This window comes from Monodelphis domestica, chromosome 2, assembly GCF_027887165.1.
Source record: "Monodelphis domestica isolate mMonDom1 chromosome 2, mMonDom1.pri, whole genome shotgun sequence".
NCBI classification, from domain to species: domain Eukaryota; kingdom Metazoa; phylum Chordata; class Mammalia; order Didelphimorphia; family Didelphidae; genus Monodelphis; species Monodelphis domestica.
Window position 1 is genome coordinate 142,335,996 of NC_077228.1, and position 23,825 is coordinate 142,359,820.

At 37.1% G+C, this 23,825-nt stretch overlaps 1 protein-coding gene across 12 annotated transcripts in view; it reads right to left on the reverse strand.

The window, feature by feature from the left end:
* CATSPERE (catsper channel auxiliary subunit epsilon) overlaps positions 1-23,825 on the reverse strand; it is a 211,963-nt gene that overhangs the window by 174,228 nt on the left and 13,910 nt on the right. For 4 of the 12 annotated variants that reach the window (XM_056816066.1, XM_056816063.1, XM_056816061.1 and 1 more), the window contains exons 1-2: positions 13,395-13,581; positions 6,024-6,072 (exon numbers count right to left, since the gene is read on the reverse strand). In XM_056816066.1, coding sequence (XP_056672044.1) covers positions 6,024-6,072; positions 13,395-13,459 — 114 coding nt within the window. In that variant the 5' untranslated portion in view covers positions 13,460-13,581. Of the gene's footprint in view, positions 1-3,162; positions 3,229-6,023; positions 6,073-13,394; positions 13,583-13,696; positions 13,802-15,654; positions 15,802-23,825 lie in introns of those variants that run through there. The other 8 variants (XM_056816065.1, XM_056816069.1, XM_056816067.1 and 5 more) reach the window with 8 other exon arrangements.

Consider the following 23,825-nt stretch of genomic DNA (forward strand, 5'->3'; position numbering starts at 1 on the left):
AGTCCCAGGAGGTTCTTCTCCTTATTGTCCAGCTGGGCTATGCCACCAGGTTAGATATGCTTCTCAGTTTCACTAATAGGGTTTATCCCATAAGGTTCATCATTATTATGCAAGCACCAGATACCAGGTTTCTCTATCAGAGTGTACCAAGATCTGGGGAGTTTTGTACTCTTAACTTATTCTTTCTGAACCAAAATGTCACTAGGCCAGTTCATGCTCAACTATGCCAGTTATTTTAGTTATTTAAGATCAAATCAGACATAATGAAGCATTTTGGGTTGGATACAAGCAAGCAGCAGCTTTACTGAGATATAAAGGATAGAACCCTCAAGCACCAGCACAAGGATATATGGCAAGCATAACTTCCTGAAATCTTTTTCTCCTGTGAAAATCTACTTGGTAACCGCAGTAGGGGTAGCCCCCACCAAACTAGGGATTCTATCAGCCCTGAGAAGGAGGGTGGCTACAAACAGGTTGAGTGGCTCTTCTAGACTCCTCTGAGGACTCATAATATTCTTGCTTACCTAAGATTTTCCCCCACCCCAACCTTCAAACTTTGAATCTTCATCTGTGTAGTGTTTATGGTCGAACTACGCCACAGCCTAATTCCTGTCCTTTCACACTACTGAATCTTTAAATCTATGGTAAAGAAGGAAAAGAAACTCAAGAATAATCTGACATAATCCATTTGGGGAGAAGAAATTTCAAAAGGTTTAAGAAAATGATAGGATTAAATGGACTAAAAATCCTATAGGGGAAGGCTGCTTAGGTGAGATGAAAAGCTTTCAGTATTAAAATTCTGAATACAGAAAGAGAAACTGAAATGGACCTTAAAAGTAATCTAGTAGAACTTTGCTCATCTGACAGGTGATGAAACTAAAGCCCAGAGAAATGAAGTCAATTTTTCAAGATAAGGCAGCAGCAAGATCCAGAGAATTCAAGCATTTCAAAGTTGGAAACTGCATCATAAGATATCTGGTTCGACACATAATTTCCAAAGAATGGACTTTATAACATACTCAATGAACAATCACTCAGTCTTTGCTCAAAGATTTCTAGTGAGGTGAAGCTCATTCCTATGGAAGCAGTTGGTTCTAGTTTCTGAGAACCTGAGAGAGATGGGCTTCCCTCTCTCTTTGCAACTGTCCTCCCCTTTCCATGCTTGTTCATATTACACATCCACTTTTTTTTGGGGGGGGGGTTAGTTATAATAAGTTCTAAATTGTTCTTTCATTCTGAACCTGTTTTTCACATAAAATACTTATGATTTATTCAGAAATGTTTATTTAGGTATATTTTGTTCAAGCTCATAAAATACAAGTGGATCAATTCTAGTTGTTCTAGTTGTATATAGAACTTCACTGGCTACTACTTAGGGGCTTCATGAATTATATTACAATTTTGTTTTATGAATAATTCTATTAATTTCAATGGGGAGAACATTAAAACTGAAGGTGGAGTCATTGCCTCTGGACTACTGAATCTCTCATAATTTGTGTATAGCTGCTTCACTAAGTCTCCAACCCTAAGATGAATAGGGGAGAATGTGGCCATGGCCTATAAGGCAAAAAAAAAAATCTTTCTTTCACCAAAAGGGAATTTATCTTTATCTCTCAATATTGACAGTAGATACAAGAAGGAAATGCCACACCTCCAAGGTAGTCCATGGGTGATGATGGAAGTGCTCTGTGAGAATACCATTATCTTTCCTCTACACCCACCTATGTCTTCCAAACATTCAGTGGAGGCTACCCCTTATCCTTCAACTTCAACATCATCCTCAACTCTTGATTCACACTTACTCCAAATATCCAGTGAGTTGCTAAATATTATTTTGTCTTTTTAAACTATTGATAAAGATTCCACTGTGTCTCTTTCCTAGGAAGAGGAGAGAACAAGCCTACTAACCTTGTTCTCCTTTGTGCCACTTGCTCATTAGACTTGCAAAAAACCATAATTTTACTTATTTATACTTTTCATATGTTGTTCCTGGCTCTGTCCTTTAGGATCAAACAGAATCAATCTCATTTCTCTTCAGTGTGACCATCAACATGACTACTTTAAAACCACCATCATCTCTCCCCTAAGTCTAAAAGAAGGAGATATATACAAGGAGTGTTTTAGAGATAGGCAAAACAATATATGGCCACTGACTGGATATATGGAATGAGTATGAGTGAAAAGGAAGAAAAGAATATTCAGGAAGAGAGGGTTAGCCAATTTGTAGCATTATATCAAATGCTACGAAAAGGTTATGAAGGGTATGGATTGATAAAAGGTCATTAGACTTGGCAATTAAAATATAACTGGCAACTTTGGAACGTGAAGTTTCAGTTGAATGGTGAGAAAGAAAGTCAGATTGCAGAGGTATAGAAAACAGAGGAGAGGGAGTGCAGGCATCAAATGTAATAAGTTTGGCTAAAAAAGGAGGTAAGATATAAGGCAGTAGTTACTGGGTATGGTTGATTCTAGTGAAGGTAATGAAGGGAGATACTAGGACATGTTTAGAGGCAGTAAGGAAGGAAACAAATTTGAAAATATTAGAGAAGGAAAGATAGTATGGGGAATCTGGGAAAGAAGATGGGAGACAATAGTATCATGAATATATGTAAAATCCTTGGCAAGAAGGACTGCCTACTCATTACAGACTGAAGTAAAGAAAGAGACTGAGGAGAATGATGTCAAGATGAGAAGCATGAGATCACTTAGCTGCTTTGATTTTGTATTTTGAATTTGAGTATTTGAATAATTTGACTCAATATTCAACTTACTTTTCCTAGAATACCTCAAGTACTGAAAGAACTAGCAGTGATCACTAAGCCATGGTAAGTGATATCTGAAAGATCTCCAAGAACAAGAGAATTATAATAGAATGATGGAAAGGCAAATGTCCCAGAGAATAAAGCTTGCAAACTCTAGACCACTGAGAAAGATTTCAATGTCTGGAAAAATTCTTAAATATGTCATTAAAGAGCCAGAAGAAGAGAGAGAGAGATAGAGATAGAGATAGAGATAGATAGATAGATAGATAGATAGATAGATAGATAGATAGATAGATAGAGATAGAGAGAGAGAGAGAGAGAGAGAATGTGAGCTCCATAGGCAGCTAGATAGTATAGCAAATATATCTTCCCGAGTTCAAATCCAGCCTCAGATACTTACTAGCTGGATGACCCCGAGCAAGTCACTTAACCCTTGCCTCAGTTTCCTCATCTATAAATGAGCTGAGAAAGGAAATGGCAAACCACTTTAGGAGCTTTGCCAAGAAAATCTCAAACGAGGTCATAAAGAGTTAGACTCCACTGAAAATGACTGACCAGCAACAGAGGCGAAGATTCTTTTCTTACAGACACATTTTTGTGTGTTTAGAAATGTAACTGATGCCTTTTTAATCTTCACTAATATACTCACTACCATTAAAATAGCTAGAAATATCATTATTTTCTTATTTTGATAGAACCTAACTTTAAGGTGAAATTCTTCCTCCTTCAAACTCTTCCACCTCTCAATTTTAACAACCATTCTAAGGGGGACTGAAGAGCAAGAGGTTAATTTGTAAGTAATTTCATTCCTATGCTGCTGTTCAAAACAAAGAGTAGTCCCCTCCCATGTCCCCTTCTTCCTCTTTACGGATTTGGACCAAAGAAGGAAGCAAGAAGGGAAGCTCTCTCACCACAAGAATGATTCATTACAGCATTACCCAGGCAATGTTCTTCTCTTCACAAAGGCTCCAATCAAGGTTGTACAAGCAACCAGTGCCTACAGTATCCTTGTTCCCAATAGGCCAAAGATAGTCAAAGTCAAGTGCAAACTTACCTAGGAAGGAGGCTGGAAAAGGAGGTTTTTAAGCAAAAAAAAAAAAGACCAGAAATATAAAAAGTCAAACGTTTACAGATGAGATGGATTCTAGGAAAGGAGTTGTTGCCCTCAAGCCCTCAAGTCATTGGCTAAAGGAGTCTTTACTCTGGAGGCTCAGGTAATCGAATTCATCAAAGTGAAATCCATCATAGAATGATTCTACACTATTTATAGTGTTGTCTCTTTCTTTTGATTTTTTATTATATCTTATTATTATATTATATTAAGGTATTGATGGGAATCTTGAACCCTGGGGACTACATTTCCCACAATTCCCTTTCCCCTTTCATGTATGTGTGTCATTACATTGATTGAAGTTTTTAGTTTCATTTTTGGCCATGTGCTCTCTCTCTGGTTCCATGGTAGAAGAGGGAGGGGCAGGTTTTGTTTTTTGCTAGCCTTACTTCCTTATACTTCAAGATAAGTATTTAATAAATGTTATTGAATATAATACTTGGAGTATTGGGTATTAATTTTAATCTTTACATTATGTATTACATGATTATATATAAGGCATCACTGTTTGCCTGAAAACACTGTAAAATTGATATTGCCTTCTAGGACAAAATGAATCTTAAGTTAAATAAATATAATTCTAGATCAGATCCCACATTTTCAGTCTAGCATATGAGGTCTTTCATCAATTAATTTCACTTTTTAAATTTCTGCTTCTCGTAGGTCAATTTATTTACATACAAGCCATGCCCAATCTAACCTTTATACCTTTAGTTTATACTTTGTCCTGGTCATGGGAATTTCTTTCCCTTTTTCTACTTGGGCAGTTAGGTGATATGGTGGATAGAGTGCTGGGCCTAGAGTCCGGAAGACTTTAATTAAATTCAGCTATTACCCCAGGCAAATCACTTAACATTTGTTTGCCTCAATTTCATTGACAGTAAAATGGGGATAATAACATACACTTCCCAGAGTTGTAGTAAGAATCAAATGTGATTTATATATATCTATATATAGTGCTTAGTACAGTGCCTGGCATGTAGTAAGCACTATTATTATTGCCTAAGACAGCTAGGTGGCACAGAGGAGAGAGTGCTAGGCTTGGAGTTAGGAGGACTCATCTTTTTGAGTTCAAATCTAGCCTCAGACCCTTAGTAGCTGTATGACTTTGAGCAAGTCACTTAACCTTGTTTGCTTCAGTTTCCTCATCTATAAGATGAACTAAAGAAGAAAATGACAAACCAGTGCTAGTATCCTTGTATCTTTGCCAAGAAAACTCCAAATGGGTCATTTGATTCAGACACAAATGAAAAATGACTGAACAATAGGAATATGTGACCTGGGACAAAGAATAAGGAGCAGAGTTATAACCAGAATATCAGTGATTAGAATCAATGTCTTGGCCCCATGATTTTTGTGTTTCTATTTTCCAGTCAGTATGAAAAGCTGCCAGTGGGAGCAAATAGGGAAGCCTAACCAAGTGTGCTGAAAAGCAAGGTCTGAGCCACTAGATAAGTAGATAACAAGAGAAAGATGTGTAAGAGAAGAGAAGGGAGAGGGAGAGAGATGATATAGACTAATAGAGCATTTATTAAGCACTTACTATGTGCTAGGCACTGCACTAAGTACTGAAATACAAACAAAAAGAAAGATAGTTCCTGCCCTGAAGGAACTCACTTTCTAATAGAGGAAGACATCACATAAAAAAGAAGAGGAAGGCAACATGCATTTATTAAGTGGTGCTATTATGATTGTCATTATACCGTTGAGGAAACTAAGGCAAACAGAGGTAAAAGTAGAGTGACTTGGCCAGGGTCAAGATTTAACTCAGGTCTTCCTGCCTCTAGACCCAGCACTCTATCTACCATGCCACCTGGATGCTCTTAACAAAGAAAAGTGAAAAACAGGGGAAGGGAAAGAATATGAAGAGGGTAGCAGGGAGGTGGAGAGGTCCAGAGAATTAAGAGCAAGGCCAAGAGAGGACTGAGCATGGCTAATTTGGCCACTTCCTCAAATGGAAGTTTTAGGGAAGATTTTACCAATAGGAGGAGAGAGTCAACAGTGACATCTTTCAGAACGAGAAGATTGCTAGGGTAAGAGCATAGAAAAAGCTTCAACAATCATTGATTCTGGGTGGCTCACAATTTTCTCCTTCACCTTTTTCTACGTACTCAACTTTTAGTTAAAAACTCAAAGCATGAGATACTTACAGTTGTTCTGGTACTGAAAATAGAATACGGCATGGAATTTGTTTTATACCTATGAAGAAAAGTACTAAATGTTAACATTATCATTAATTTCCCCACAAAATGTCAATATCTGACTTTGTAAATAAATGTTAGTGAGTTGGCTAAGACTCAAAGGGTTAAATAACTATATTAATGTGTTAGAGGTAATATTTGAACTTCTTAAGTCTAGCAGTCTTTGCATTAACCTCTTCATACAAAATAACAACAGTAAAAGCAACCAAAAGACTACTAATTAAAGTCATATTTCACACTGGACCTAATAAAATACTGTGAGCTTGATTTTTCTCTTATTTTGAAGGCTTATAAATTAAAACATAATAGATGAAGTTATGTGTAGCAGAGCAATTGTAAATTTCTAGAATGCAATAGTTTTGGCAAAGATAGTTACATTAAAAGTTTCAGCCAAGCCAATTCAATTCAATAAACATTTATTGAGGGCAGCTAGGTGTTATAGTGGATAACATGCTGGATCTGAAATTAGGAAGATCCATCTTTTGGAGTTCAAATCTAAACTCATTCACTTACTATCTGTGTGACCCTGGGCAAATCACTCAACCACTCTAGTTATCTTTGTTTAAAAAACAAACAAACCCTAAATGAGGTCATGAAGAGTTAGATAAGACTGAAATGACTGAATGATAAACAACAAAAACATTTATTAAGCACCTACTGTGTGCCAGGCACTGTGCTATCAAATGGTGGGGAAGAACTCTAGAAGAAACAAAGAATCAACAAAATGAAACAGAAGCACCAGTGTGTTCTACCATGCAGTTCAGAATGGCTGAAACCTGAGAATCCCAAAACAGAAAATTTCCTGCTTGTGTGGACAAGGCTTAAAGTCTAATGCAAGCTTTGGGTTTAGAATATACAAGAGGATGAGATGAGGTCAACATGGGCTTTGGTCAGGTCTGGACCAGGAAATAAGACCTATGTCAGCATAATTTATGAATTGCATCTGTACCAGAAGATGGCCAATTTTTAAAGGGATGTCCCTCAACTGGGGAATGGCTGAACAAACTGTCGTATATGATGGTAATGGAATACTATCGTTATAAAAAATGATGAACGGGATTATTTTAGAAAGAGCTAGAAAGACCTATGTGAACTGATGTGGAGTGAAATAAGCAGAACCAGGAGATCATTATACACAGTAAGTACAGTACTGTTGTAATATTTAAAATTATGAGGCTGTTTGTAGCTTAATAACTATTAAATCAAAGTAGTAGTAGTAGTAGTAGTAGCAGCAGCAGCAACAGCAGTAATAGTGGTAGTAGTAGTAATAGTAAAGAGAGGGAAAGGTAGGGGAGAGGTAGAGGGATACTTTCTAATCTATGGTCGCCATTTATGGGCCTCTAGCTGAACTATAACAAGGGTCCATTCTGCTCTCCATGCTCCCGCCCAAGACCTCAACTCCCTGCCAGGTCTCCCCTTATAAGCTGTTTTCTCTATCCACTAACTCTCACACATCACATCTCAGAAACCAATCATAGTTTCTAAATTTGACTGGGCCACCCAGGGGGGAAGTGACTGTGGAATCAGTTTCCTGTCTCATTGGTTCCTTGGTTCTTTAACTTCCTTTCTCTGAGGGCTTATCTATACCTGAATTTACTCAGTGGTCTTTGACCCCCAGGTCACTGAGAGATGACATTAAAAAAAAGTGACACTGGAGAGAGAGAAATTTGCTTCTGACGTTGTGAAATGATCAAATGTGATACACACATAGTGTTACAAGGGAATCACTTTAAAAGACTGATATATATTAATTTAAGGTCGCCAAGGAATCAGCTATGTAATTCCTAAATGAAAAACTCAAGTCAGCCGTCAGCCTTTTTTTGGAGTTTAATTACAATAGGAGCAAGAAAGGAATTAGAGATATATATAGAGAGAGAAAGGGGAGAGAAGGGAATAGGGTTTAAATACCCCTTCTGTTTAGGCTGGGCCAAAAGGCCCAAGCCCTTAGATAGCTGGGGCAAAGAAAAGAGATCAGTCCCTTTCACTCACGTGTCCAAAATGGAGAAACAGTCTCAGAGGCCCCCACCTTCAGCTTCCTTCAGAGCAAGCTTCCTCAGAGCCCAGGAACCACACCGACCAAAAATCTCAATCCTCTCCCCTCAGTCTCCAGACCCTCCTATCTTTAAGGATACCATCCAAGTTGCCTCCCCTCAGTCCTCACATCTACCAATCACTCTTCATCAATTTCCCTGTCAATGGAGGCTCTCACTTAACCCAGGACCGCCCAGAGGTTTCTGGCTTTTGCACATGTCTGTTGAAGGTCATATTTTCAAATGATTAAATCTATACTCCTTTGCTACAGCCCTTTCTAAATCCTGTTAACTTGAGTATGGTAGAGATTGGAATAATTAAATTTTGATCTAGGCTGCAGCCCTTACTCAATCCTATTAGGACTGAATAGGGTGGAGTATCTCCATTGTATCAATTCTAAAATCAATCAAGACTCAAAGAAATTCCTGTTCTATGCTTAAGCATAGGTCAAAGTCCTTTCCATTGTTCAGCAAAGGGTTTCTGTTCTAAAGTAATCTTAAGAAGGGAAGAGAAGGAACCTCCCATGCCAATGGAGTTCCCATTCCAATAGACTATCAGTAAGAAATTTTCCAAGTATGAAATATCCCAATGGTGAAATTTTCAACAATTATAAGTCTAAGGAAATTTTGAGGTTTACAATAGCAACTAACAGCAATACAATGATCCTGGTCAATTTTGGGGACTTAGGAAAAAGAATGCTATCTACCTCCAGTGAAAGAACTGTTGGAGTAGGAATGCAGATAAAAACATATGATTTATCCCTTTTTTATTTGGATATATATTTTGGGGTTTTGTTTCTATAAGATTATTCATTTACAAAAATGAATAAAATGGAAATATGTTTTGTGTGATAATACATGTTTGTCAGCTGGGGGGTAGGGAAGAGGAGAGGGAGACAATATGGATTATATGACTTTAGAAAACTTATGTGGATATTTGTTATTAAATAAAAAGTGTAATAAAGAAAAAAATAAAGTTTGTAAAACACATTTAAAAAAAGAGTGCCAGTTTTTTTTTTCCATGATCTTCATTTAGTACAATGACTGGCACATCAAAAGTACTTAGCAAATACTTGGCTTACTGTTATTGTTAGGCAGTTTCTGAGCCAGGGACTACAATTACATGAAAGAAAATATCAGGATTCAATGACTTAACCTAGGACTGTGGTAACAAAGAGGCACCTAAACTTTAAAGGGAGCAGAAGGAACCCAAGCACAGTAACAAGCATAAGAAAATAATACTGCAATAATTACAAGTAGAACCTCAGCACTCAAGAGTGAATGGAAGAAATAAATGAAGAGATACAAAATAAACAGAGTACTAAGAAGCAAAGAGTAGAAAATCTTACTCAGAAGTGAATATACTGAAAAATGCAGTGGCATAAAAAGAACTCGAAAGTTCAATAATACAACTGTTAGGGTTTGACTTGACACCAGCAGAATAAAGGGAGGGAATAAGCATTTATGAGCATCTATTATGTGCCAGGCACTGACTTACATACTTTACAAATATCTCATTTGATCTGTGAGGTAAGTGATATTATTATCCCCATTTTATAGTTGAGGAAACTAAGGCAGAATGATTAAGTGACTTGCCCAGGGTAACACAGTCAATAAGTGTCTAAGGCTGGATTTGAATTCAGGTATCCTCAATTCCAGGCCCTCCATTTTATACACTGTATCACCTAGCTGAGTCATCTACAAGCACTTTGTTCAGGTTCAAATTTGAGATAAAATGAGACACTTGAAATGTGGGGCATAGAGAGGGCAAGGATTCCTCTCAGGGAAATACATCTGACTGATGAGATAAGAAGTGATGGTGTAAACCTTAAAATTTCTTAGACTTATGAATGTTGGAAATTTCCCCATTGGGAAATTTCATACTGGAAAAAATTTCCTACTGATAGTAAGAAACTCTATTGGAATGTGAAACCCTAGGCATGGGAGGGTCCTTCTCCTCCCTACCTAAGACTACTTTAGGACAGAAACCTTTTGCTGAACAATGGAAAGGACTTTGACCTATGCTTAAACATAGAACAGGAAGTTCTTTGAGTCATGATTGATTTTAGAATTAATACAATAAAGATACTTGGAATAACAGAATACAATCTCCACCCTACTCAGAGTAAAAGGATTTAGGAAGGGCTGCAGCAAAGGATCAAGATTTAATTATTTGAGAATATGACCTTCAACAGACATGTGCAAAGCCACAGACCTCTGGGCAGTCCTGGGTTAAGCTAGAGCCACCATTGGCACAGGGAAGATATGGACAGTGATTGGTAGATGTGAGAACTGAGGGGAACTTAGATGGTTTCCTTAAGGATAGCAAGGTCTGAGGACTGGAGGGGTTGAGGAGGTTTTGCTCTGAGTGAGGTGGCTCTGAAGGAGGACTGAAGAGATTGCTCTGTGGGAGGATCAGGAGAGAAGCCTGGCTCTGAAGGAGGAGAATTCTCTGGAAACATTTCTTGAAAGGAGGCTCTCTTGAAGGTGGTTGAGGAGTTGGCCGGAGTGGTGGCAGTGTACTCTGAGAAGCTTGCTCTGAGGGAAGCTGAAGGTGGGGGCCTCTGAGACTGTTTCTCCATTTTGGTCACGTGAGTAATAGGGACTGATCTCTTTTCTTTGCCTCAGCTATCTAAGGGCTTGGGCCTTTTGGCCCAGCCTAAACAGAAGGGGTATTTAAGCCCTATTCCCTTCTCTCCCTTTTTCTCTCTCTCTATCTCTAATTCCCTTCTTCCTCCTATTGAAATTAAACTCCATAAAGGGTTGACAGCTGACTTGAGTTTTCATTTAGGAATTACATAGCTGAATTCCTTGGCGATCTTAAATTAATATATATCAGTCTTTTAAAGTGATTCCCTTGTCACAATGGATAAGAAGCTATATGTAGAAACTGAAACTTAAGAGCAATATATAACCATATAACCTTCTCATTCTCTGATTGGTTGAAAAAAAAACCTATGTAGTAGGATTGAAAATATGCTCTATTCTAATTGGTTAGGACAAATGAATATTTAGTATAATTAGGCATTGCTTGCTTGCATTCTGATTAGTTAGCTTCCATGTATAGATTGTAACTCCCTAGTGACCAGCTAGTGGTCAGTGAGGGGAGGGACCTTCTTTTCTCAGGAACCAGAATAAAAGGAAGTCTGTGAGCCTTCTCATTGACTCTGACTTGGTGGCTGTAATATTTTTAACACTGGTTCAGGAGTGCCCATTTTGGGGAGTCATGGGCTATTGCTGAGTTCAAGATTCTTTTGAGTAGGAGGTGGTTCCTCTCATAAGGCATTGAGAAGTTAATTAAAAAGATATACTTTGCATTTTGTTGTTGTTTCAATTGTGTCTATTCTTTATGAACCCATTTGGAGTTTTCTTGACAAATATACTGTAGAGATTTGCCGTTTCCTTCTCCAGTTCAATTTACAGATGAGGAAACTGAGGACAACAAGGTTAAGTGACTTGCCCAGGGTTATACAATTAGGAAGTTTCTGAGGCCATGAGTCTTCCTGACACCAGGCCCAGCTGCTCTATCCACTGTGCCACCTAGCTGCCCCAAAAGGCTTACTTTGCACTAATGAAGCAAGGATAAGAAATAAGGATGTTAAGGGATTTAGTTTCTATATTCATAGACTCCTTCATCTCAATATGGAAACAAATCTGGTCAGCAGGAGAGGGAATGAGAATTCGTATGATCGTAAGACATCTCTAACCCAGAGAAGCCCTGACTTCCAGTGTTGTATGGAGGCAGGGATGTTTTATTTCCTTATGTGACCAAACAGTTGTCAAGGAAGGCAAAGACCAATTAAGTTCTAAGGTCAGCTTTGTCACTTCTTAGAGAAAAGTAATCTTTGTAGCATCCCTGTGGTAGGAGAAATGGGGAACTCTAGCAAGATATTCGTTCTATTACAAGAATAAAAAGCATTAGAAGGAAACATTGAAAAATGAGAACCTATGAGTTATTTACTATAAAAATGACCTTGAAGAACTTATTTTTTAAACGTCATCTGCTTATTTATCCTTTTATGATAGAGCTCAGGAAAAAATACTAGTTAAGCAATCATTGCTAACAAGTTTCACTTTATATAAGTGAAGGTCAACTGCTAACCAATTCAGTACTCTGAACATAAGGTGATCAGTAGGTAAGGAATCTTTCATTAAAATAACCTCAAGCTACTGTGTTTACTTTTTCCTGTCCATAAGTGCTTCATAAGGAATAATTGGGGTTACAATGAGGCAGAGAAGCTTTACATTATCTTGTTTCACTTTCAGGACAATGCCATGAGATAATCAATAAATGCTGGGGTGCAAAAAAAAAAAGAGCAGAACACCAATTTATTGCCCTCAAGGGGCTTATGTTCTAAGAGGGAAATACAAGCAAATCTTTTTTCTTATTCTGAAAACTTCTCATTAATACACAGCTAAACAAACTCATTTGATTGACAACCTAGTTTATGAAACCCCAAATTTACCATTTTTGCCTGGGAACTTGCCTTTAAGAAACTCGCAGAGTGACCCTTTCCCCAAGACTGAATCATCAAGCAGGCCTTGAGTGCCCATGAGGTAGTCAAGACTTAAGTACCCTTTTTTATTTTCTTATTTTCCCTTATTGTATTTAGGTCTCCCAGATACTCTAGTCTCAGGCTATAACCTCTTTCTCTAGCCCTAAATAACCATTAGTTCTTTCTCTTTGGATATACCCCATAAGGTATAAGTAGAACCCCAAGTTCTTTAGTTCAACAGGAAATTCCCATTGTTGTTGTTTTTCCCAGAGACAGTGTTCCCCAGAGTCTGGAGCTTGGGGGGGGGGGGGGGGGAAGGGAATGTGTGTAGTATGACTCCCTGCGGTGGCCATAAGAGCATTTTTTCCCTTGTCCTGATTAAAGGCATGTTTTTTGGTAACTGCTTTGGTGTTCCTGTTTTTTTCAGCTTACCACTCTACCTTTGATTTATTAAAGGAGGTATACTTGGTCCTGATCACTGATGATTATTATGGTTTAATTTGATTTTTAAAATCTTTTTACAGTTGTCAAGGCACCAGCCAAATGGCATGTTTCTATCCACCCCCCCCCCCACCCCCACATGCTGAAGGAATGAAAAGGCAAAACTGGCACAGATATAGGCTCTTGGGGAGAGAACTACCCAGACCAGTGGCTTTCTCCAGTATCTTCCCTAGCGGCTAAATAAAACCTCAGCAGAGCAAGTACACTAAGCACTTGAGCCCAAGTTTCCCACGGTTCTTGCCTGGAGCTCTGGAAGTGAAATTGCTCACCCCTTCCCCCAGGTTTATCTGTACCTCCATAAAGCGAAGCACTGGTTGAGAAGTAAAACCAAGGCAACAAGGACTTTCCCACAAAACATCACGAGTAAGGACACACAGTCTCGGCAACTGCGTTTTCTCCAGCACCAGAAGTCAAGAGACTGAGTCCAACCGTCTGGCCACGGGGACAAGACTTTATACAACCTCGCTCCAGCCTTTGCCTTCTGCTGCGTCTGCGTGGGGGTGGGGGTGGGGGTGGGGAGCTCTGCCAAGCATGGTAGTTCGCATTCGATCTCCTTTTTACTGGCGAAGAGGGGAGCAAAGGTAGTGTCACCTACCCTGGTGGTTGCCTGCTTGTGCATCCTCCAGCTGTGTTTAGTTACATGGGGGAACTTTGTGAGGAAGAAGCCAGTAGGACAAAATTTGAAACACCCATGAAATCCCTGAGGGAAAAAAGCCAGTGTCATTTATACTGAATGAATTTGGCTTACTAGTTAGTTTTCTGGGAAACCACTCTGGGTACCTGAACTAAGAATTATTAAGCCATGCTCATTGTCATCTACTACAGTAGTGAGGTAGCATGGAGGAATGAATAAAGGAGATTCTTCCTCATAGTCAGGCTGAAGAGTAAAAATTCCACCTTTGTATACAATAAGGACTTTAGGGCTCTGGTCAAGACGCAGGTCCTTAATATTTCCACCCAATGGGTAGTGTGGGGAGAATTTTTCACTGGCGAAATTACAGGTCCAGAGTGGGGAGAAAAAATGTACACACTGAAATAATATACATCCTGATTAAAAATGTTATCAATTGACTATAAGAACACCAATTAATGCCCAAACTGGGAAGAAACCTTGCCTCATATATAGAATACTGTACTTTAGAGGAGAAGAATCTGTGTTCGAGGTCTTTGACAAATTAATGCATCACTTGGAGCTTCAGTGTCTTCACTTGTAAAAATATGGGGCTATATTACATCAGTGATTCCTAAGAATCTTATTGCCTCTCAGGGGAATGACTGATAAGTAAGCAAATAGTTCTTTTTTTTTTTTTAACATGGACTTCTTTGAACTGATTAGTATCTCAAGCATACACTGTACAGAATTTATCCACTACTGCCAAATTAATTTGAGGGTACCCAAGATTTCCCATGGCCCTTTCCTAGATGTACCTGCAAGTTTACAGTCCAAATGTAGGTGGCAGTAGATGCTAATCCCAATGTAGGGCAATGTATATGGCAACAGGAGTATAGGGAAGGACAGCCATGTGCTTCGATCCCATTTTAGAACTCTGCATCCCTTGTGGGAGAGCTTTGAGGTGAAACCCAAGGTCCAGGACAGGTTGCTCTTTGTAAGAATGTGAGACTCCAAAACTTAACTTAAAATTAAAAAGAGAAATTTATTAATTTGGAAGTCATGTTGAAAGACCAGGAGACACTATGCAGGTGGAACACTTTCTCCCTGCTCTCAGAAACCCCTTTTAAATAATGGGAGCATATCTAAGGTAATTCTTAAGCAGTTTGCCTGCATTTCAGGACATATTGTATACACTGGTTCTCATGCCAGTTTAAATAACAACCCCAAGTAAAATCAGTTAAAAAAAATTTTTTCCCATTAAGGTAACATAAGACAGCTCATAAGATACTCTCCATTAAGATAACAGTTTGCCTTAAACTTCTGTCCTTTTAAAACAAAACAGAAAAAAGTTTTTAATGTTAATCTTACAAGTTAACATATTTACACTTTTGTTTCACAAGCTCCTTTACCTTTTTCTAGTTATTCCTATATCATGTTGAAAGAATAAGGTTCTTTGGGGACTTGAACTTATATACATGACAGTTCAAGCACTAATTTAACTCTTACTTAGACTATTGATTGACTACATTCAGAACAAAACAGCAAGATCTTTCTCACAGTTATATTATAGAAATTCAGATGTCATTGATTTAATTTAATAACCAATAGATTCAGTATTTCAATGGCAAACCTCCACTGCTCTCCTGCCCTGATAATAAAAATTTGCTTTGAGAGGAAGAGGTATAGGGACATGATAATAGCCTCAGAACTGGTCTTCCAGTTCAAAGTGCAAGGCCATAGAATGACTCAATATAGGTATACCAGGATAAAGCATCCTTAGCTCTGTTTGAGCTCAGTTTAAGAATTATAGTTAAAGTTTATACAAAGTCCCATTTCTTTTTCTAGGGTGCCAAAGCCAGACTCGGGATTTAACCAAATGGGAAATATTCCTGTTCAAAAGGAAGCATTATAATGGGGAAATAGTATCAAGAGGATCCTACCTTCAGCCATGCCAAGGTCACCCTCTAAGTCTTTCCCAAACACAGACATCACACTTGTAATAAGTCCCAGACTGTACTCCCTCTACAGGGTATCACATGGCATCTCTCTTGAATGGTGTACTTGGCCTCAGAACTATTCAATCATACCTAAAATAAAAACTCAGAATAAAATCAGATTATAGTCCAATGAAATTTCACCTCAAAAAGCAATTTTCCTCAAAAAAGTAATTTTCATTAACTTCACCTTAGGGGTAAATTATTGTTTGTCTCCTGGTGCTGCAATAATAGAGTTTACCAGTCATTAAAATTTACTTCTAATTTCTCTGAGATCTAAACTTATCCTGATATAAAATCTAACCATAGAAATTAATAAATTATTTATATTCTAGAATGCCACATAGATAAAACATGATACTTTACTAAAAAAAACCTGGAAAAACCATTTACAAATAATTTTTATGATATTTAATTGTTTTTTGGATGTTTGATAGAATTCACTTATGAATCCATCTGGTCCTGGAGTTGTTTTTTTTTTAACTCTTTGGAAATTCATTTACTGCTTGTTCAAATTCTTTCTTTGGAATTAAGTTGTTTAAATTATCTATGTCTTGTTATATTCATTTGAATATTTTGAATTTGTATTTGTATAAACATATTTAAGTTGTTGATTTTGTGGGCATAAAATTAGGTAAAATAATTGCTATTAATATCCATTATTCTTCATTTTTGTGAATTCTCTTTTTTCATTTTTGTTATTGTTCATTTCATTTTCCACGTTCTTTTTAAATCAAAGTAACTTGTTCTTTTCTTCAAAAAAAATCTAGTCTTTTTATTCATTAATTTAATGCTTTTGTCATTTCACTTTTGTTCATTTCTTCTTTAATTTTCAAAATTTCTACTTTTGATGTTTAAGTGGAGTTGTTTAATCACTCTCATATAAACTGATCAAAAGATAGCAGGAAACCTGGAGTTTGGTGGAGAAATATATTCAACTCAACAGGGATACAGACAGGAACAAGAAGGGGAAAAAAGGATTTAATTTGGTACTAAAACTAAATCATAATGTGGGCTCATTTATAGTGAAATGGGCCATAATTTTGGCAATTGGAGCTCAATGTAAAAATACATTTGTTATTTAGTATTAAAAAAAAAATTAGAATGCTAGGAAATGCATGAATTCAGAAACCCCTAAGTCAAAATCCATTCTGAGAAATTTACTAAGTGTGTGAATTCACCTGTGTCTAAAGGGAAAAATGAAATCTTAACACCTTCCTTCCAAGTTTATCGTGAGTCTTATATGGCAAGCACTACTTTAATATTATTATTGCATTTACACCAGGAAATGAGTGTGTAAAAAGGAATTCTCTATTCTTTTTCTTAGTTTAATGAGAGACCTGGAGGTTCTCTTACCATAGAGATGTGTAGGGATTAATCAGCCCACAGTGACAGGAAGTAGAAACCATACAGACAGGAAGTGAGGTAGAAAGAAGGGGAAAAGCTGTTAGTTGCTGACAGTTAGGGATGGCATTTGTGGGGAAGTTAGCTGCTGAGTGTGAGTTGATCATTGAGGGTTGGTAGCTGGTGGTGTGGGTTGGTGATTAGTTAGTGGTTGGTGTTGAGTTGCTGGAATATAAAGGCAGGCCTGAGCTTACTGAGAAGGCTTTTTGCCTTTTAGATTTTTGGCTTTTGGTTTGGGCTGTTAGATTTTATTTTTTACCTTCCTTGAACTTTTTGGAAGGTGGTTAGTCTTCATTGACAGACTTAATTGGGGTTATATTAAACACTGATTGGGTTGGTTTTAATTGGGCTGGATTGGGTTGGAACTTTGTGGGGTGGTTGTTAATAGATAGTAGTTATAGGCAGTTATAGGTTAACTAGTATAGACATTAAGAAATTTTCTTTCTCTATCTCTGTCCTATATTTCTCTCCTTTACTATATTCTTTTGCTATATCTATTTTAATTAAACTAAATTGTTAATAGTTAAAAGCTACTAGAAGTTTTCTCTGGATTAAAGGGATAATATTACTTTACAACTCTACTATATTCTCATCAAAACTTAAGTTATTAAAAGCTGCTCTCTTATTTTGTCAAAACCCATATTTTAACCCTTACAAGTGTTTAGTATAATATTAAGGAAACTATAAACTTAACCCTATTAACAATAAAATTAATAATCAATCATTATATAGAAAAAAGTTTTTATAAGATAAAATCCATTTCTGTTAAAAAAAACCCACAGGAATGAATGAATCTTTCCTTAAAATGACAAATTATACATATTTAAAGCTAAGAATATATTTTTTTCTTTTTCCTTAGGACAAGGGTTAATAGAGCTACAAAAATATGAAAAGGGTTAGAGAACCTAGGGCTGACACACATAGTATAAAATTGTTAACATAGCATTTGGTCATTAGAGTGAGAGGGTAAGTTGCAGTAATCCTAAGTCAGGGGCCTGGTAAAGAAGAAAGGAATGATCTCCATCAATCTCTGTGAGGAAAAGATTTCCCTAGCAACATTATACTATCTTGGCTCAGTCTACTAATGTCTTAGAGCTGAAAACACAGTTAAGGGATCTAGTACAAGTAATAAGATGATAAAACAAGACAATGATAAATAATGGAAGGGTGGTGGGAAAAGACACATTACTACAGTGTCATTAGAATGTATGAATGGATATAACAATTCTGAGAAGCAATTTGGAATTATACTAAATTACTAAATAGTACTAAATCCATTGACCAGTTTTACCAATGCCATGCCTATCCCCAAAAAATATCAAAGAAGTGGAAAAGGTTCTTTATGTACAAAAATATTTATAACAGTTCTTTTTTTGGGTGGAAAACTCCCCTACAAACCAAGATCAACTGAAGAATGGATGAGTAAATTGTGTATGAATGGATTGTTTCTGAACTATAAAAATGAAGGAACTTATTTCAGAGAGGTATAGGCTTATATGAAATGATGTAGGATGAAGTAAGCAGAACAGAATCATTTTTACTATAATATCAATATTCTAAAAATGAACTATTTTGGACTTTCAAAAACTAAGAGAATGAAATGAGTAGAATGATTTATACAATAACAATAGTGTGAAAGCATATAACTTTGGAAGCTGTAAGAGATATGATCAATACAATGACCATTCATGATATTAGAGAAATGATAAAATATACTATCCATTATAGAGAGTGATGGATTATAGGTACAGAATTAAACACATACAATTTGTTTAGCTTAATTATGCATATTTGTTACAATTTTTCCCTTTCCTTTCATTTCCTTTTCAATGGGATGAGGCTGAGCAGAAGAAAAAAACAGTTATGTTAACTTTTATAATATTTAATCACCCTGGCCTCTATTACCTGAAGGCAAAATGTCTTTCATTTCACTCCTTTCCCAGAATTCTCCAGTATCCTTAAATGGTTAGGAGTGTCTAGGCTTTCTATCATTAGTTCCAGTCTAGACCTTTGATGTTCTCCCAAGTGTAAGGTGGTCCCTACATCTCAGTTTCATTTAGCCACTAACAGTCATAAATTTTACAAAGAAATGTTTACCACCAAAGTATATCACATACAAATGTATTCTTTCAATTTAAGGGAGGTTTATTCCTCTACTCCCCCACCCCCAATACCATTATATACCTACTACCTCAATTCCTGAGGATTGGAAGAGGGTTAAGTTTATAGATTATTTAAATTCCTATAGAGCACATATTCCTATTTCCAAGTCCAAACCCTGACTCTAGCTCTACTCTTGGGCATTTTGGCTTCTCTGGGCTTCTTTGCCCAGCTGGTTGGCTATACCAATTAATCTAAAATCCTATCCTCAAGGTTGCTGTGGTTCAAAATTCCTGGTCCAGTGCATAGGCTAGCCCTTGAAATTGAGAAAGCCAAAAGAAACAGAATGAGAAAAATACCCCAAGTCCCATTTCTCTAAGCCAGGTTAAAAGGGAGGGTAATCAAAAGAAGAAAGTCACCCTATTCTCAGTTCATGCTACCTATGCTATAGGTGAATTGACATCTTCACCCTCTAGACATAATAGACAGAAATGAAAAAGAACTCGCATAAACCATAAAGAAACTATCAGGCAGCTAAATTGAGAACCAGACCTAGAGATAGGAGGTCTTGGGTTCAAATATTGTCTCAGATATTTGCTAGTTGTGTGACTTGGGGCAAGTCACTTAATCACTATTGCCTATCCCTTACTGTTCATCTGCCTTGGAACCAACACAATATTGATTCTAATGTTAGGCAATCTAGGCTCATTCATGAAAGTCTCATTACATTTTATTTTTTCAAACAAAGAGACAGGAGAGGGCTACAGATTTGAATTGTTGCATTACTTTCAAATGAAGTCATGTTATTAGTTTTATTGAACTTTTACTTTGTCACTAGAGATCTTTTATGAAATGAGAGTAATCTGCAAATGTTTATAATATGAAAATGAAACACATTAATAAAGCAACAACAACTGAAAACAATACAAGCCGTTTCTTGTGCTAGGCCCAAGGAATACAAGTACAAAGAATGAAACAGTCCTTGCTTCCAAGGTGCTTATCTCCTAATGCAAGAGACAAGTACATATCTAAGTGTATATAGTATTAAGTGAACAAATACAAAGTAGTTAAATACAAGGTAATTTGTCAGAGATAGCATTAGCAGTTGAGACCAGAAGGGAGAAATTTGAGCTGTCGCTTAAAGAAAGAGCAAGTGCATTTCAGAGATGGGAGCTGGCTGACTTTAAGGCATGAAGACAGGACTTCGAGTATTGTGTGCAAGCGACAGAGAGTAGGCTAGTTTGGGTAAATTACAGAGTACCAAAAAGTGTAGTAATGTCCATTAGGATGGAAAGATACAGTTGGGATCTTATTGTAAAAAGTTTTGAAAGCCAAATAGGCATTTATAGCTGATCCTAGAGTCAATAAGAAGCTGATTGAATATGGTGGTCACATGGTCAGATTTGTGCTTGAGGAAAATTTTGTGGTAGCAGCATGTGGGGTGGACTGAAATGAGGAGAAATGAAACAGGGAAATAAATTAGGAGGCTGTTGCAATAATTACAGATAGTAGTGACAAGGGCCTGAACAAAGGTGGTAACTATATATGTGGAAAGAAGGGGTCAGATGCAAGAGACACTTTGGATGTAAAATGGTAAGATCTGGCAATGGACTATGTAGGTAGGATGATGTACTAGGCTAGGATGTATTTAGTGCGTTTAGGTTCACAAATAATAAACTCATTTCTTTTCATACTAACCTTTTAATGTCAATGCTATTATAATACCCATTTTATAATTTGTAAAAATGGAGATTTGAACCTTGGACTCCAATTCCCAGAAGTCCTTAGTAGTTCCCAGAGTTCCTCATAATCCCAGGTGAGGTCCTTACCTGGGCCACAGAGAGGGATATTTAAACTGACTCCGCCTTCTTCTTGCTCTGGGCTTCTACTTCTAGGGACAAGTGGATCTCTACCTAGCTGGCAAAATGTAGCACGTGCTTTCTTATTTTGTATTTTCTTTATTCCTTAATCTTTAATAAATCTCTAAAAATATAATACTTTTAGCAGAGAAACTAATTTTAATCTTAACAAATTAAAGAAATTGAGGCAAATAGAAGTTATATAATTTGTCAAAGATTACATAGTTAGAAGTATCTGAGTCTGAAATTGAACTCTTCCTGACTACAGGTTGAGCAACTTATCCACTGTAATACCTAACTGCCAATAGTTAATGTTGAGGTCATGAACCTAAAGCACTGCAAAAGAGCAAAGTTTGGAAGAGGGGAGGGCTTAAGTGGAAAGATAATGAGTTAAATTTTGGATATGCTATATTTGAGATAACTCTGGAACATGTGTTTTAAAATGTCTAATAGGCAACTAGTGATTTGAGAATGAAACTCAAGAGACTAGAAACAGGAGGAATTGGATGTGGAGATTTCTAAGTAATATCCATAGAGCTGATGAGAACTGCCAAGAGAGAAAAGTATAAAAGGAGAAAAGAACTGAGCCTAGGATAGAACCTTGGGAAACCCTCATATTTATGGAGCAAGTGAGAGTGAAGTGAGGAGGCTCACAGACTTCCTTTTATCCTTGTCCTTGAGCAAAGATGGTCCCTTCCCGGTTTACCATTGACTGGTTACTTGAGTTACAATCTTATATCAAAAGCTAACTAATTGGAATGTACAATTTACAACCTAATTATCCTAATTATTCAAGCAGGGTTTACCAATCAAAACAAGGATTGGGGTTTAACCAGTCAGGACAAGGATTGGGTTTTAAACAGAGAATGAGGTTATACACTGCTCTTAAGTTTCAGTTTTTACATGTCACTTCTCTCATCAGCCAGATATACTTTGCTGAGCAGAATTCATGCTATATTTATTCCCCACATTTGGAAAAAAATAAAATATTAAAAAAAGAAAACAAGATTTAGAGGAAAGTAGTGAAAGTGTACATTTTAAAACTAAAATAGCAAAATTCTTTGTTAAGAAAGGTTTGAGGTAGACTGAAGACCCAGCTGAAATAAGAAACTTCAAATTTGTATTGAATCCCGTCAAGAGTTTAAAAAAATTTCTTCTAACAGCTCTTTAGTACTTGAGATGAAGCACAAAGAAGGTGATAGGCTATCCAAATAATATAGGGTCACTTGCTATTGCATTTATAATGCAGGCTGAGTTTGATGGTTTTAGAAATAAGATTTGATAGTTTTTCCTGTCCATTTTGAAGCTAATGTTTCTTAAGAAACCCAACTTTTGTATGGGGTGGAGGGTGATGGTGATGGGAAACAAATAAAACCTAATTTATATTGACAAGTTGTTTTATGAAACCCCCATATTTACCTTTGTCCCACGGCCAGGCTGAACAATAAGCTATTAAGCACCCATTAAGCACCCCAAAAGGAGTGGTAGAGATATCAAAGCCTAAAGTGTGCTTTTTGGTTTCTTGGTTTCTTTTATTGCATTTGGGTCTCTCCCAGATATGCTAGCCTTAGGCTACAACCACTTTCTCATGATCTTGTGTCAATTGATTCTCTGATTATATTCCCTAAAGAGTATATAAGACCCCAAGTTCTTTTGTTGGATGGAAATTCCCACTGAGGGAAATTCTCATGAGGGACATTGCCATTCATGGTACATTTTCCTGGAGACATTGTTCCCAGAGTCTCAGATCCTAGATTGGTGTGATGGTATTGGTGTGTGTGCACAAGACTCTATGTGGTGGCCATAAGAACTCTGCTTCCCTTGACCTGATTTAAAACTTGTTCTTTTAGTGGTTCTGTGTTTTTCCAGGTTGATAATATGTCTAAAGGAATTTATTTTTTAAATTTAAATTAATTTATTTAGTCATTTTATAACATTATTTCTTGGTTACAAGAATCATATTATTTCCCTCCCTCCCCTGCCCCCACTTTTCCGGTACTTAACGCGCAATTTCACTGGGTATTACATGTGTCCTTGGTCAAAACCATTTTCCATGTTGTTGGTGTTTGCATTAGGATGTTCATTACATCCCCAACCACATCCCATTGACCCATGTAATCAAGCAGTTGTTTTTCTTCTGTTTCTACTCCCACAATTTTTCCTCTGAATGTAGATAGAGTTTTCTCGTAGATCCCTCCAAGTTGTTCAGGATCACTGCATTGCCACTAATGGAGAAGTTCATTACATTCGATTGTACCACAGTGTATCAGTCTCTGTGTACAATGTTCTCCTGGTTCTGCTCCTTTCACTCTGCATCAATAATTTCAGGAGATCATTCCAGTTCACATGGAAATCCTCCAGTTCATTATTCGTTTGAGCACAATAACATTTCATCACCAACATATACCACAATTGGTATTGATTCACCCATTCCCCAATTGGAGGGAATCCCCTCATTTTCCAATTTTTGGCCACCACAAAGAGCACGGTTATAAATATTCTTCTACAGGTCTTTTTCCTTATCATCTCTTTGGGGCACAAACCCAGCAGTGCTATTGCTATGGCTGGATCAAAGGGCAGACAGTCTTTTATCGCCCTTTGGGCATAGTTCCAAATTGCCCTCCAGAATGGTTGGATCAATTCACAACTCCACCAGCAATGCATTAATGTCCCAACTTTGCTACATCCCCTCCAGCATTCATTACTTTCCTTTGCTGTCATGTTAGCTAATCTGCTAGGTGTGAGGTGATACCT